Genomic DNA, 13,038 nt, shown 5'->3' on the forward strand with positions numbered 1-13,038 from the left:
ATTTATTTCATGTTGTTTTCAGTAATTATGATCAGCTCAGTCGTAAGATATAGAGAGATCAATCACATCCGATCTTCGATTTAATGTAAATTAGATGCTTTCCTGAACCGCGGGTTGCCTGTTTCATGAACAGTACTGCCATTTTAAACAATCTAGGGCCTAGACTTGATGACAACATTATTATTTATACCGTTGTACTGGGCCATTTGTTAGCAGCAGACAATTATATGCCAATCTTTATAAAGTTGAGAGACTAAATTCCAGTGACAAAAAGCCTTGTCATACTGGCAGTTATTTTCCAATGAATGTCTGCATATCATCCACTTGACTTGATGTCTGTCTATAATAAAGTTGGCATGGACCTTCTGTTCAAAATAAAGCATGCTTGGTTTTTGGAGTTGCATCCATCAGCTAACCTTAGAGGAATTCATATATCCACCACGCCGGTGCTTCTTTTGCACAATCTTATACATTAGGACTTTATACTCCTTCACAAAAAACACCCTGGCAAAATATCCGTACGCTACTTTGCCTCATTTCATAAGTGTAGTTTTGGTCACGTATGTTGGAAATATATGCTTGTTCTGCGGTGATGAATCAAGAATCAGAATGGAAAATCTGAATGGAAGTTATTATTTGTTCATGTGTTGATATAGTGATTCTGTTTGAACTTGAAGGATAAATATGGTGGAGCCTTTTTTTAGTAAAGTTTGTTTTCCCTTGGAATTATTGTTGTAAATACTATATTTGTGGGTGTGCAGTTTGTGATTGTCTATTCATGATATTTAGATAGATCGGATTCGTTCCTTTATAGCATACATGGACTTGAATTATTTTGTCATTGATGAATATGCATAATGTACTTTAATTTGTTGAGATTTCAAATGAGGTCGTAGGAATCAAAATGGAACTCTCATGTGGCTGACATCGGTTTTATATTATATTTTTAGATGAAATTTCTATATTTACTGATCTCAAGATATATTTGATTTCATTTTTGTCTCTTGAGACAAGGAGCGAGCAAACTGTTGATTTTGCAGAGAACAATTGTCACTGAATTGCTTTCAAGGCGGATGTTCCATAGACAAACAAGCATGCAATCAACACTGCATGATTTCAATTGGTTTCCAATGTACGTAGCATGTCTATCTGGTTATTTTGCTTTTTGGTTTGTGCACTCATGGAACGAGAAAGAATTGAACCAAACCAATTTGCAGGGTGAATATTTAATATTTCATTTTTTATTCTACCTCATGAAAACTCTAAGATAATGACCTGTGGTTCTCCTAAAGTATAGTTGTGAGATAAGAATTTTGGTGCATCTAATCAACTACACTGAGAATGAAGCCGCATACAACATGCACCCCTTATGTTGTACAAGAATTGGTTAGTGTATTAAGACATACTAAGGTAATCAGGTGTCTTCACTCCATGCATATGATGCTAAATTGTAGAGTTGCTTGAAAATCATTTAAATTATAGGTTGATTGTCATATTTTTAGTGTAATCATAATATCTTTAGAATTTGCATTTCTGGTTGTAACATCAGTCGAGGCGTGCATTGCTTGTGCACGCTTACTATATTCCTTGTGTATGAAGCTGCAATTGAAATATATACGCTATAGCATGTATGTGAGCTTACATTATTTGTTTTATAATTGCTGATTATGATTAGAAATAACATGTAGCATGGAAAGAAGGAACGACATGAGCTAAAAGATGCAGAAAAAGAGGATTAGGCCCGCAGATTGTTGTCAAGGAGAACATTGAGCTATGAGGGTGTTTTTTGGGCAACACCGGCGATGGTCTCAGCAGCTAAATGATGGTGAACTGTAGCTGTTGTAATATTGTGAGAAATATATTATGATTAATTTTAACTTACCTATCCGATTTTTTTCATTGCGATGATCTGATAGGCCCCATATAGGTGTTTGGATGATAATAGGTGTTTTTCTGGGTTCGGAAGTGGGTGTTCATTAAAATTATTGATTGGTGAACTGCGATGGCGGATTTAATTTCAATATGCTTTAGGAAAAGTCTGTTAAGTACATATTACATCAAGATTTAAATTCATAGAGTATGTGAAATGTATGGTAAACCATTGCTCATGTAAGATATCGCTATATGTAAATAAAAATGTAAGTTTCATATATTTAAATATTATTTTTTAATGAATTTCTACCAAAACGTGCATTGCACGTGCAAGCTTACTAGTTTGTTATAAGGTATCGTTTTACTAAAGGAAACATTAACTAGGGCGGTTTTCTCTAAAATGCGGAAGAGCTAGTTTGGTCTAGTGGTTATGGCGTTAAGCTATGGATGTTGAGGTGCAGGGTTCGAACCACAGCGACAGCATATTTCTGTTTTTTTCTTCGCGTTTTCTTATCGAGTCTATTTGGTGGGCCGGCCCGTTAGGCGTCGCTTGCGAGCGCCGGTAGCACCAACGGGCGCTGCAGGCGCCGTATAGGGCCTCCCTGAAACTGATCCTCAAAATACGGTGATTGGTATCAGTAAAATGTAATGACAAAAAGTACACAGGAAAAAAAATGGAAAATGGAGACGCGGGGAATCGAACCCCGTGCCTCTCGCATGCGAAGCGAGCGCTCTACCATATGAGCTACGTCCCGTGATGACTCATGTGAGATCCAAACCTTAATATTCGTTTCAATTAACAACACAAAGATTATGTTCGTTTCAACTACTGCAGAAAGTAGCCATCTTCAAAGGAGCAACACCTGATAACTTGTGCAGACAAGGAGCGTGTGGTAAAACAAAAGGTAAAATGTAGGCAAGGAGGCAGATAAATATGACAGTGGATCCTCGCGTCGATTCGACCAAAGCCATCTCTCTATCTCTAGTTCGCACTTCGATTCGACCAAAGCATATTTCTGTTTTTTTCTTCGCGTTTTCTTATCGAGTCTATTTGGTGGGCCGGCCCGTTAGGCGTCGCTTGCGAGCGCCGGTAGCACCAACGGGCGCTGCAGGCGCCGTATAGGGCCTCCCTGAAACTGATCCTCAAAATACGGTGATTGGTATCAGTAAAATGTAATGACAAAAAGTACACAGGAAAAAAAAAGGAAAATGGAGACGCGGGGAATCGAACCCCGTGCCTCTCGCATGCGAAGCGAGCGCTCTACCATATGAGCTACGTCCCCGTGATGACTCATGTGAGATCCAAACCTTAATATTCGTTTCAATTAACAACACAAAGATTATGTTCGTTTCAACTACTGCAGAAAGTAGCCATCTTCAAAGGAGCAACACCTGATAACTTGTGCAGACAAGGAGCGTGTGGTAAAACAAAAGGTAAAATGTAGGCAAGGAGGCAGATAAATATGACAGTGGATCCTCGCGTCGATTCGACCAAAGCCATCTCTCTATCTCTAGTTCGCACTTCGATTCGACCAAAGCATATTTCTGTTTTTTTCTTCGCGTTTTCTTATCGAGTCTATTTGGTGGGCCGGCCCGTTAGGCGTCGCTTGCGAGCGCCGGTAGCACCAACGGGCGCTGCAGGCGCCGTATAGGGCCTCCCTGAAACTGATCCTCAAAATACGGTGATTGGTATCAGTAAAATGTAATGACAAAAAGTACACAGGAAAAAAAAAGGAAAATGGAGACGCGGGGAATCGAACCCCGTGCCTCTCGCATGCGAAGCGAGCGCTCTACCATATGAGCTACGTCCCCGTGATGACTCATGTGAGATCCAAACCTTAATATTCGTTTCAATTAACAACACAAAGATTATGTTCGTTTCAACTACTGCAGAAAGTAGCCATCTTCAAAGGAGCAAACACCTGATAACTTGTGCAGACAAGGAGCGTGTGGTAAAACAAAAGGTAAAATGTAGGCAAGGAGGCAGATAAATATGACAGTGGATCCTCGCGTCGATTCGACCAAAGCCATCTCTCTATCTCTAGTTCGCACTTCGATTCGACCAAAGCATATTTCTGTTTTTTTCTTCGCGTTTTCTTATCGAGTCTATTTGGTGGGCCGGCCCGTTAGGCGTCGCTTGCGAGCGCCGGTAGCACCAACGGGCGCTGCAGGCGCCGTATAGGGCCTCCCTGAAACTGATCCTCAAAATACGGTGATTGGTATCAGTAAAATGTAATGACAAAAAGTACACAGGAAAAAAAAATGGAAAATGGAGACGCGGGGAATCGAACCCCGTGCCTCTCGCATGCGAAGCGAGCGCTCTACCATATGAGCTACGTCCCCGTGATGACTCATGTGAGATCCAAACCTTAATATTCGTTTCAATTAACAACACAAAGATTATGTTCGTTTCAACTACTGCAGAAAGTAGCCATCTTCAAAGGAGCAACACCTGATAACTTGTGCAGACAAGGAGCGTGTGGTAAAACAAAAGGTAAAATGTAGGCAAGGAGGCAGATAAATATGACAGTGGATCCTCGCGTCGATTCGACCAAAGCCATCTCTCTATCTCTAGTTCGCACTTCGATTCGACCAAAGCATATTTCTGTTTTTTTCTTCGCGTTTTCTTATCGAGTCTATTTGGTGGGCCGGCCCGTTAGGCGTCGCTTGCGAGCGCCGGTAGCACCAACGGGCGCTGCAGGCGCCGTATAGGGCCTCCCTGAAACTGATCCTCAAAATACGGTGATTGGTATCAGTAAAATGTAATGACAAAAAGTACACAGGAAAAAAAATGGAAAATGGAGACGCGGGGAATCGAACCCCGTGCCTCTCGCATGCGAAGCGAGCGCTCTACCATATGAGCTACGTCCCCGTGATGACTCATGTGAGATCCAAACCTTAATATTCGTTTCAATTAACAACACAAAGATTATGTTCGTTTCAACTACTGCAGAAAGTAGCCATCTTCAAAGGACAACACCTGATAACTTGTGCAGACAAGGAGCGTGTGGTAAAACAAAAGGTAAAATGTAGGCAAGGAGGCAGATAAATATGACAGTGGATCCTCGCGTCGATTCGACCAAAGCCATCTCTCTATCTCTAGTTCGCACTTCGATTCGACCAAAGCATATTTCTGTTTTTTTCTTCGCGTTTTCTTATCGAGTCTATTTGGTGGGCCGGCCCGTTAGGCGTCGCTTGCGAGCGCCGGTAGCACCAACGGGCGCTGCAGGCGCCGTATAGGGCCTCCCTGAAACTGATCCTCAAAATACGGTGATTGGTATCAGTAAAATGTAATGACAAAAAGTACACAGGAAAAAAAAATGGGAAAATGGAGACGCGGGGAATCGAACCCCGTGCCTCTCGCATGCGAAGCGAGCGCTCTACCATATGAGCTACGTCCCCGTGATGACTCATGTGAGATCCAAACCTTAATATTCGTTTCAATTAACAACACAAAGATTATGTTCGTTTCAACTACTGCAGAAAGTAGCCATCTTCAAAGGGAGCAACACCTGATAACTTGTGCAGACAAGGAGCGTGTGGTAAAACAAAAGGTAAAATGTAGGCAAGGAGGCAGATAAATATGACAGTGGATCCTCGCGTCGATTCGACCAAAGCCATCTCTCTATCTCTAGTTCGCACTTCGATTCGACCAAAGCATATTTCTGTTTTTTTCTTCGCGTTTTCTTATCGAGTCTATTTGGTGGGCCGGCCCGTTAGGCGTCGCTTGCGAGCGCCGGTAGCACCAACGGGCGCTGCAGGCGCCGTATAGGGCCTCCCTGAAACTGATCCTCAAAATACGGTGATTGGTATCAGTAAAATGTAATGACAAAAAGTACACAGGAAAAAAATGGAAAATGGAGACGCGGGGAATCGAACCCCGTGCCTCTCGCATGCGAAGCGAGCGCTCTACCATATGAGCTACGTCCCCGTGATGACTCATGTGAGATCCAAACCTTAATATTCGTTTCAATTAACAACACAAAGATTATGTTCGTTTCAACTACTGCAGAAAGTAGCCATCTTCAAAGGAGCAACACCTGATAACTTGTGCAGACAAGGAGCGTGTGGTAAAACAAAAGGTAAAATGTAGGCAAGGAGGCAGATAAATATGACAGTGGATCCTCGCGTCGATTCGACCAAAGCCATCTCTCTATCTCTAGTTCGCACTTCGATTCGACCAAAGCATATTTCTGTTTTTTTCTTCGCGTTTTCTTATCGAGTCTATTTGGTGGCCGGCCCGTTAGGCGTCGCTTGCGAGCCGCCGGTAGCACCAACGGGCGCTGCAGGCGCCGTATAGGGCCTCCCTGAAACTGATCCTCAAAATACGGTGATTGGTATCAGTAAAATGTAATGACAAAAAGTACACAGGAAAAAAAAAGGAAAATGGAGACGCGGGGAATCGAACCCCGTGCCTCTCGCATGCGAAGCGAGCGCTCTACCATATGAGCTACGTCCCCGTGATGACTCATGTGAGATCCAAACCTTAATATTCGTTTCAATTAACAACACAAAGATTATGTTCGTTTCAACTACTGCAGAAAGTAGCCATCTTCAAAGGGAGCAACACCTGATAACTTGTGCAGACAAGGAGCGTGTGGTAAAACAAAAGGTAAAATGTAGGCAAGGAGGCAGATAAATATGACAGTGGATCCTCGCGTCGATTCGACCAAAGCCATCTCTCTATCTCTAGTTCGCACTTCGATTCGACCAAAGCATATTTCTGTTTTTTTCTTCGCGTTTTCTTATCGAGTCTATTTGGTGGGCCGGCCCGTTAGGCGTCGCTTGCGAGCGCCGGTAGCACCAACGGGCGCTGCAGGCGCCGTATAGGGCCTCCCTGAAACTGATCCTCAAATACGGTGAATTGGTATCAGTAAAATGTAATGACAAAAAGTACACAGGAAAAAAAAAGGAAAATGGAGACGCGGGGAATCGAACCCCGTGCCTCTCGCATGCGAAGCGAGCGCTCTACCATATGAGCTACGTCCCCGTGATGACTCATGTGAATCCAAACCTTAATATTCGTTTCAATTAACAACACAAAGATTATGTTCGTTTCAACTACTGCAGAAAGTAGCCATCTTCAAAGGAGCAACACCTGATAACTTGGCAGACAAGGAGCGTGTGGTAAAACAAAAGGTAAAATGTAGGCAAGGAGGCAGATAAATATGACAGTGGATCCTCGCGTCGATTCGACCAAAGCCATCTCTCTATCTCTAGTTCGCACTTCGATTCGACCAAAGCATATTTCTGTTTTTTTTCTTCGCGTTTTCTTATCGAGTCTATTTGGTGGGCCGGCCCGTTAGGCGTCGCTTGCGAGCGCCGGTAGCACCAACGGGCGCTGCAGGCGCCGTATAGGGCCTCCCTGAAACTGATCCTCAAAATACGGTGATTGGTATCAGTAAAATGTAATGACAAAAAGTACACAGGAAAAAAAAATGGAAAATGGAGACGCGGGGAATCGAACCCCGTGCCTCTCGCATGCGAAGCGAGCGCTCTACCATATGAGCTACGTCCCCGTGATGACTCATGTGAGATCCAAACCTTAATATTCGTTCAATTAACAACACAAAGATTATGTTCGTTTCAACTACTGCAGAAAGTAGCCATCTTTCAAAGGAGCAAACCTGATAACTTGTGCAGACAAGGAGCGTTGGTAAAACAAAAGGTAAAATGTAGGCAAGGAGGCAGATAAATATGACAGTGGATCCTCGCGTCGATTCGACCAAAGCCATCTCTCTATCTCTAGTTCGCACTTCGATTCGACCAAAGCATATTTCTGTTTTTTCTTCGCGTTTTCTTATCGAGTCTATTTGGTGGGCCGGCCCGTTAGGCGTCGCTTGCGAGCGCCGGTAGCACCAACGGCGCTGCAGGCGCCGTATAGGGCCTCCCTGAAACTGATCCTCAAATACGGTGATTGGTATCAGTAAAATGTAATGACAAAAAGTACACAGGAAAAAAAAAGGAAAATGGAGACGCGGGGAATCGAACCCCGTGCCTCTCGCATGCGAAGCGAGCGCTCTACCATATGAGCTACGTCCCCGTGATGACTCATGTGAGATCCAAACCTTAATATTCGTTTCAATTAACAACACAAAGATTATGTTCGTTTCAACTACTGCAGAAAGTAGCCATCTTCAAAGGAGCAACACCTGATAACTTGTGCAGACAAGGAGCGTGTGGTAAAACAAAAGGTAAAATGTAGGCAAGGAGGCAGATAAATATGACAGTGGATCCTCGCGTCGATTCGACCAAAGCCATCTCTCTATCTCTAGTTCGCACTTCGCAGAGTACTTGTTTCTTCTTACCCCCGCAAAGGCTCGTCCTGCTGTCCTGCATGGAGTATTTCCCCTTCCCTCACGCAGCTGTTCCTCGAGCTTTTCTAGACAGTTCAACTAGCGCCGTGTATGGTAAGCATCGCGTGATCATCAATTGTTACGGTTAGATCGATCGAGCTTTGGTCCTCAAGCAAAGCACCATCACTCCATCAGCAGCAGAACAGAGCAGCACTGGTCCATTTCCATTTCTGACTAATTAAAAATCGCCCGATTCCATTCCCTCACATGCACGGCAGCAGGGAAGGCGAGGCTGCCGGGCCCCGGAGGCGGACACGACGTGCCCCTCTGTGGCAGGCAGGAGACAGGTTCGAGAAACGCCGATAGGAGGCGTGGCCGTGGCGGACGGTTGAGCCATCCGCGCAGCACAAGACAGCCGTGCACCTGGTCCAGGGGGACAGCAGATGGACCAACCAACCCCCGGCGCACCAGCATTTGTTGCGCACGGAAATAGTTAACGCAACGCACCGTTGCCATGCCACGGGAGGGTGCGGCAAATCATGGTGCACCGCGCGCCACTACACCGTCGCCAGCCTTCAGAAACTTCACTCGCGTATGCAACGGAAGATAAATATCCCAACCTTGACGAAGAGTCGTGCCACGGGGCCGTCAACGTCGATCACCACACACATTGATGACCTGTCAGGCATCAACAGCCCCATCCGTTTGACCCTACAAAAGGAGGACGGTGACATTGGGAAATTCAGACAAGTCTCTAGTCGATCTGACACCAGGAATCCGTCGAAGCAAATTATTGGTGCCGTGCCGTTTCTCTGAACCAGCCCTAAGCTGCTGAACTAGGCCATAGCCATGGTATTACGCTCGTCAAGCTCCGTCATGATCTTCCTTCATTCAAAATCTTCAGCGAAGCGCTCAGCGATCGATAAATATCCTAGCTCTCGTCGGCAAATGAGGTGCCCCGTGCAGTCAGTATCACGAGCAAGTACGCCCTCCGATCTGTCAAACGTCAAGAGGCCCGTCCTTTTGACCCTAACCGTACAGAGAAGACCGAGCACAGATAACCTTCACATCGATCTGACACCACCCTCGAATCAAATCGAGCAAATTATTGGTGCCATTTCTTCAACTAGCCCAACCAACTAGGGAGGATGCCTGACAATAATCACAGGAGTGGAGGTTCACTTAGCCATGCATTATTGCACACATATTTTACACTGCATGCATTAGCACATGCTGCCCGCGGGCCTTTGTACAGAGCAGCTAGAGCTCAACATCTCCTCTGATCTAGTGCATCTACTGGTAGGATTTACAAACACACACACACACTTCACATCGGTCTCATTCGCCTCAGGTCGTTGCACGTCGCCGGTTGCCTACTACCAAGTTTTCCTTGAGCTACCACTCGGATGTCGGATCCATCTAGCACATCCTTTGCTACGAAAACTCGCACCATCTCACGTGGAGTGGATGTTTACAACGGAAGTAGTAGTAGTAGTACATAACTAATACAGTAACATATACTGGGACATGGTTCCATCTTCCGGTCATGGTTTCCAGCTACTCTCCTTGTGCTCGTGCACCTCTCCGTCTTGGTGGATCTGCTTCTTCTTGTTCTACAGTTAGCGGTCGAGCGAACTAATCACCACCCTGCCAGATACACGGTTCAGAGGCATCAGATTTATGGTTACTACTACTACTAGATAGAGTCATGTTGGTTGGATCTAGCATTTGGGTTCATGATGTGGTGCACTCCAAAACAAGAGGGGATATTCGGTTTGAAGCCAACGCACCAGTCGTACACGGTGGGGCTCCTGGGGGTGCCGGGGCTGGCCTCCATGCCGTCGGCGGCCATCCTGCCTTTGCGCCGCAGCTTACTCCAACCACTCTCTCCCCTGGGTGTCGTTGCTGCAGTCACAAGCCAAGCATGTCAGCCACATCACGCCGGCCTCGTCGTACGAGATAAAAATAGGAGGCAAAGGTGTGATAAGGTACCTGTGCCGAAGGGGGAGTCGGGGACGCTGGCCGGGGACGAGGGCGCGGAGCCGGAGCCGGACTCGCTGCGCGGCGACGTCACGGACAGAGCCGGCGGGCGGAGGATGGTGATGCTCCGCGTCACCGCCGGCGCCGCCACGTCGGCCGACGGCACGGCAGCGGTCGTCGCGGAGGCGGCGGAGGACGGGGAGAAGGACGCGTACTTGCGGAGCCTGCCGAGGCCGTGGTCCGGCCGCGGCCCGGCCACCGTGTCGTCCCACAGCTGGTCAAGAAGCCCCATGGAGCACGACGATCCAACCAAACCTGCGCGTTGCACGTACGTGGTAGATCAGGAGCCGCGTTTGTTGACACGATCATCGTCCTCTCTTCATTTCGGGTGGCTAATCTGTTCTTGCCTCGCGTGCTCTTGGCCGAGGGGAAGGGAGGGAGAGACAAGAAGGAGGGGATGGAGCTGATTATTACCTTCGGTGTCGAGGGGTGTGTGTGGCGCAGGCGCAGTGAATCCTCCTTCTTTCTTTCCTTCTTTGTTGGAGGGAGGGAGCGGGTGGAGTTTTATAGATGAGGCCGAGGGGTGGGGAGGGGACGTAGGCGAGATATTTGGGGGGGCATACGCAACTCTGGGATCGCCCATCTTTCTGTTTCCGGGCTCCGTCTTGCGCGGTCGGCTCGGCTCCAGCGGTCCAGCGTAGCCGACGCAGTTTTAGCCGCCCGAAATTAGGAAATGGATAGGGTGGGAGTGGATAAAATGGGCGGTGTGGTGTTGTTATTTTTGGGAGTCTTCGTCGATAATTGCGGATGGTGAGTCCAACAAACCGGATAGGGTTGTTATTATCGGATGAAAGTAGTTTGGGATGCGGATTCCCGCCAGTATCGGAGTACTGAATCGGCTCAACGTGCAAAATGGATCTTGAGGAGTCAAGGGCATGTATAACTAGTAGAACGTTGGTGGGTTGCCACGGACTTTTAATCTTTTTAATTGTTGCTTATATAAACTTAATGCACGTCAAATTTCACATATATAGAAAAATTAAATTCCACTTTGTTTGCAATCTATTTAGGTAAGAATTGTAATTCAATGACTATACTATCACTTCTTATGCACAAATAAAAAGAAGTCGTAAGAAAACATAGGGCAACTTTATTGTGCATTGCATTACAAATGATATATATAGATAGAATCTAGACCGGAAAATGCCAATGGAGGCCAAGCTCCACGGAGCTCGGTATTTTGAAAAAAAAAATCAAGAGTCATATTTCAAAGTTTCAAATAAATTCGAAAAAAAATCCACGGGAACTTCTATGTTTTCCGCATGCACGTGTGAAAAAATCTTTTGAATTTTTTTATTTTGTAGGCTGTATAAAAAAGACAAAATTCCGGCCCAACAACAACAAAAATCGGCCCATTTTAGAAATACGTTTTTGTCTTTTTCCTGTACGCCACGTGTGAAAGTATATGGTTATGAATTTTTGCACATGCGCAATACACATGTGCGAGAGTGTATACAAAAAATTTCAAATTTTTTCACGAAGTGGAAATTTGTATTTTTAAAACAAGCTCCGTGGAGCTCGGCCTCCAAAAGCCCTCACTCGAATCTAGGCGCCCTTTTATGCAGGTGCTATCTATCAAATGACCGATCATCTCAGGGAGCATGTCTATATATATTATCCATTAATTAAAGAAAAAACATGGATGATCTTGTTCCCTTAGAAAATATATTCCAAGATGCCACAACCAGAAATTTGATTGCATTACGCAATTGCGTGGCAAACTATTACATATGAAATTAGGGGCTTGGAACCATATATGTTACAATTTAGGAACTAATTCAGCAAAACACCTACCTCCTACCATTTAGGAACCATGGCAACACAAAAAATTCAACCACTCCCCATCTACTATTCATAGCTCAGTATATTTTTGGCAGATCCCATCTACTTTTGTTGGCGCAAAAGGATTGAGGCCCCTTCGGCTGCAGTCAACTCCTAGGATATTTATTCTCTAAATGCCATGGAAAAAGTCATCCAGTGATATCATTGGTGATCGTAAATGGCATAGTAAATTATTGATCATAGTTACTTGACATTTTCATATACAATATCTACATGGTAATGTATTTATAATCAATATCTTTTATTTACCATCCCCTCATCTCGGGTGCGACGGCATTAGCTTGATCGAACAACACCCTAGTCAAGGCAGTCGGGGAGTGTGCTCTAATTAGAAACATAACAACCAAGTATTAGGCAATTTCATAAAAAATGATCATATAAAACCAACAATAATTGATAAGATGATATTGTTTACCAATAAGTTTTGCTCTCAGCATGGTAACCACTCTAACGATCATTGCACACAACTATGGCCTTTCTCTGTTCATGAGAACATAGTGGGTATTACAAATATCACATTTGCATTCCCTAGCACGCTTGTCAACAACTACAAGGACCTCATATTATGTTGGAACTACTACATCACAACATAGTGGGTATCATAGTTGATTTTCTTGTAAGCAAGCCAGTGAGCTATTGCCAAACTTTTCCATTAGGCCAACTTTGATCGAAAGACAACATACAAAAGATCTCAAAGTTGCAAGAGAGGAATGTTGGTTTTCAACATGAATAACCACTTCAATGAAATTGAATTTTGTTTACATAATCCTTGACGACAACAACAATGCATAATAGTGTTTTCTCTTCAGAGTAAGTTAGCCCCAAATAAGAGGTACCGATATTCTGTAAAGTCAAAAACAAACAAAAAATCAACAACTGGCAGTGGGCACTAAGTTAATAGGTTAGTCCCAAAAAGTGATACAAGTTGCTTGTAAATGTATATAAAACATCCAAGATTGATAATATAATAGCATGGAACAATAAAAAA

The 13,038-nt window shown here is 44.7% G+C and overlaps 1 protein-coding gene and 10 non-coding genes across 11 annotated transcripts; all 11 read right to left on the minus strand.

Moving 5' to 3' along the window:
* Positions 1–3,082: 3,082 nt before the first annotated feature.
* On the minus strand, positions 3,083–3,155 carry TRNAA-CGC (transfer RNA alanine (anticodon CGC)). Its single transcript has one exon. It is a non-coding gene; the product is annotated as a tRNA-Ala (tRNA).
* A 456-nt stretch (positions 3,156–3,611) lies between these two features.
* On the minus strand, positions 3,612–3,684 carry TRNAA-CGC (transfer RNA alanine (anticodon CGC)). The gene has a single exon. It is a non-coding gene; the product is annotated as a tRNA-Ala (tRNA).
* A 458-nt stretch (positions 3,685–4,142) lies between these two features.
* On the minus strand, positions 4,143–4,215 carry TRNAA-CGC (transfer RNA alanine (anticodon CGC)). Its single transcript has one exon. It is a non-coding gene; the product is annotated as a tRNA-Ala (tRNA).
* Positions 4,216–4,671: 456 nt separating this feature from the next.
* Positions 4,672–4,744, minus strand: TRNAA-CGC (transfer RNA alanine (anticodon CGC)). The gene has a single exon. It is a non-coding gene; the product is annotated as a tRNA-Ala (tRNA).
* Positions 4,745–5,201: 457 nt separating this feature from the next.
* On the minus strand, positions 5,202–5,274 carry TRNAA-CGC (transfer RNA alanine (anticodon CGC)). Its single transcript has one exon. It is a non-coding gene; the product is annotated as a tRNA-Ala (tRNA).
* Positions 5,275–5,730: 456 nt separating this feature from the next.
* Positions 5,731–5,803, minus strand: TRNAA-CGC (transfer RNA alanine (anticodon CGC)). The gene has a single exon. It is a non-coding gene; the product is annotated as a tRNA-Ala (tRNA).
* Positions 5,804–6,259: 456 nt separating this feature from the next.
* TRNAA-CGC (transfer RNA alanine (anticodon CGC)) lies at positions 6,260–6,332 on the minus strand. The gene has a single exon. It is a non-coding gene; the product is annotated as a tRNA-Ala (tRNA).
* A 457-nt stretch (positions 6,333–6,789) lies between these two features.
* TRNAA-CGC (transfer RNA alanine (anticodon CGC)) lies at positions 6,790–6,862 on the minus strand. Its single transcript has one exon. It is a non-coding gene; the product is annotated as a tRNA-Ala (tRNA).
* Positions 6,863–7,318: 456 nt separating this feature from the next.
* On the minus strand, positions 7,319–7,391 carry TRNAA-CGC (transfer RNA alanine (anticodon CGC)). Its single transcript has one exon. It is a non-coding gene; the product is annotated as a tRNA-Ala (tRNA).
* A 451-nt stretch (positions 7,392–7,842) lies between these two features.
* TRNAA-CGC (transfer RNA alanine (anticodon CGC)) lies at positions 7,843–7,915 on the minus strand. The gene has a single exon. It is a non-coding gene; the product is annotated as a tRNA-Ala (tRNA).
* A 1,424-nt stretch (positions 7,916–9,339) lies between these two features.
* On the minus strand, positions 9,340–10,771 carry LOC123111991 (dormancy-associated protein homolog 3). Its single transcript, XM_044532883.1, has 4 exons — positions 10,623–10,771; positions 10,161–10,463; positions 9,959–10,073; positions 9,340–9,815 (listed from the first exon to the last, which is right to left on the minus strand). Exons 2-4 carry the CDS (start codon positions 10,438–10,440, stop codon positions 9,788–9,790), a joined length of 423 nt encoding a protein of 140 aa, XP_044388818.1. The 5' UTR covers positions 10,441–10,463; positions 10,623–10,771; the 3' UTR covers positions 9,340–9,787.
* Positions 10,772–13,038: the final 2,267 nt, after the last annotated feature.

The sequence above is a fragment of the Triticum aestivum genome, chromosome 5B, assembly GCF_018294505.1.
Source record: "Triticum aestivum cultivar Chinese Spring chromosome 5B, IWGSC CS RefSeq v2.1, whole genome shotgun sequence".
NCBI lineage: Eukaryota > Viridiplantae > Streptophyta > Magnoliopsida > Poales > Poaceae > Triticum > Triticum aestivum.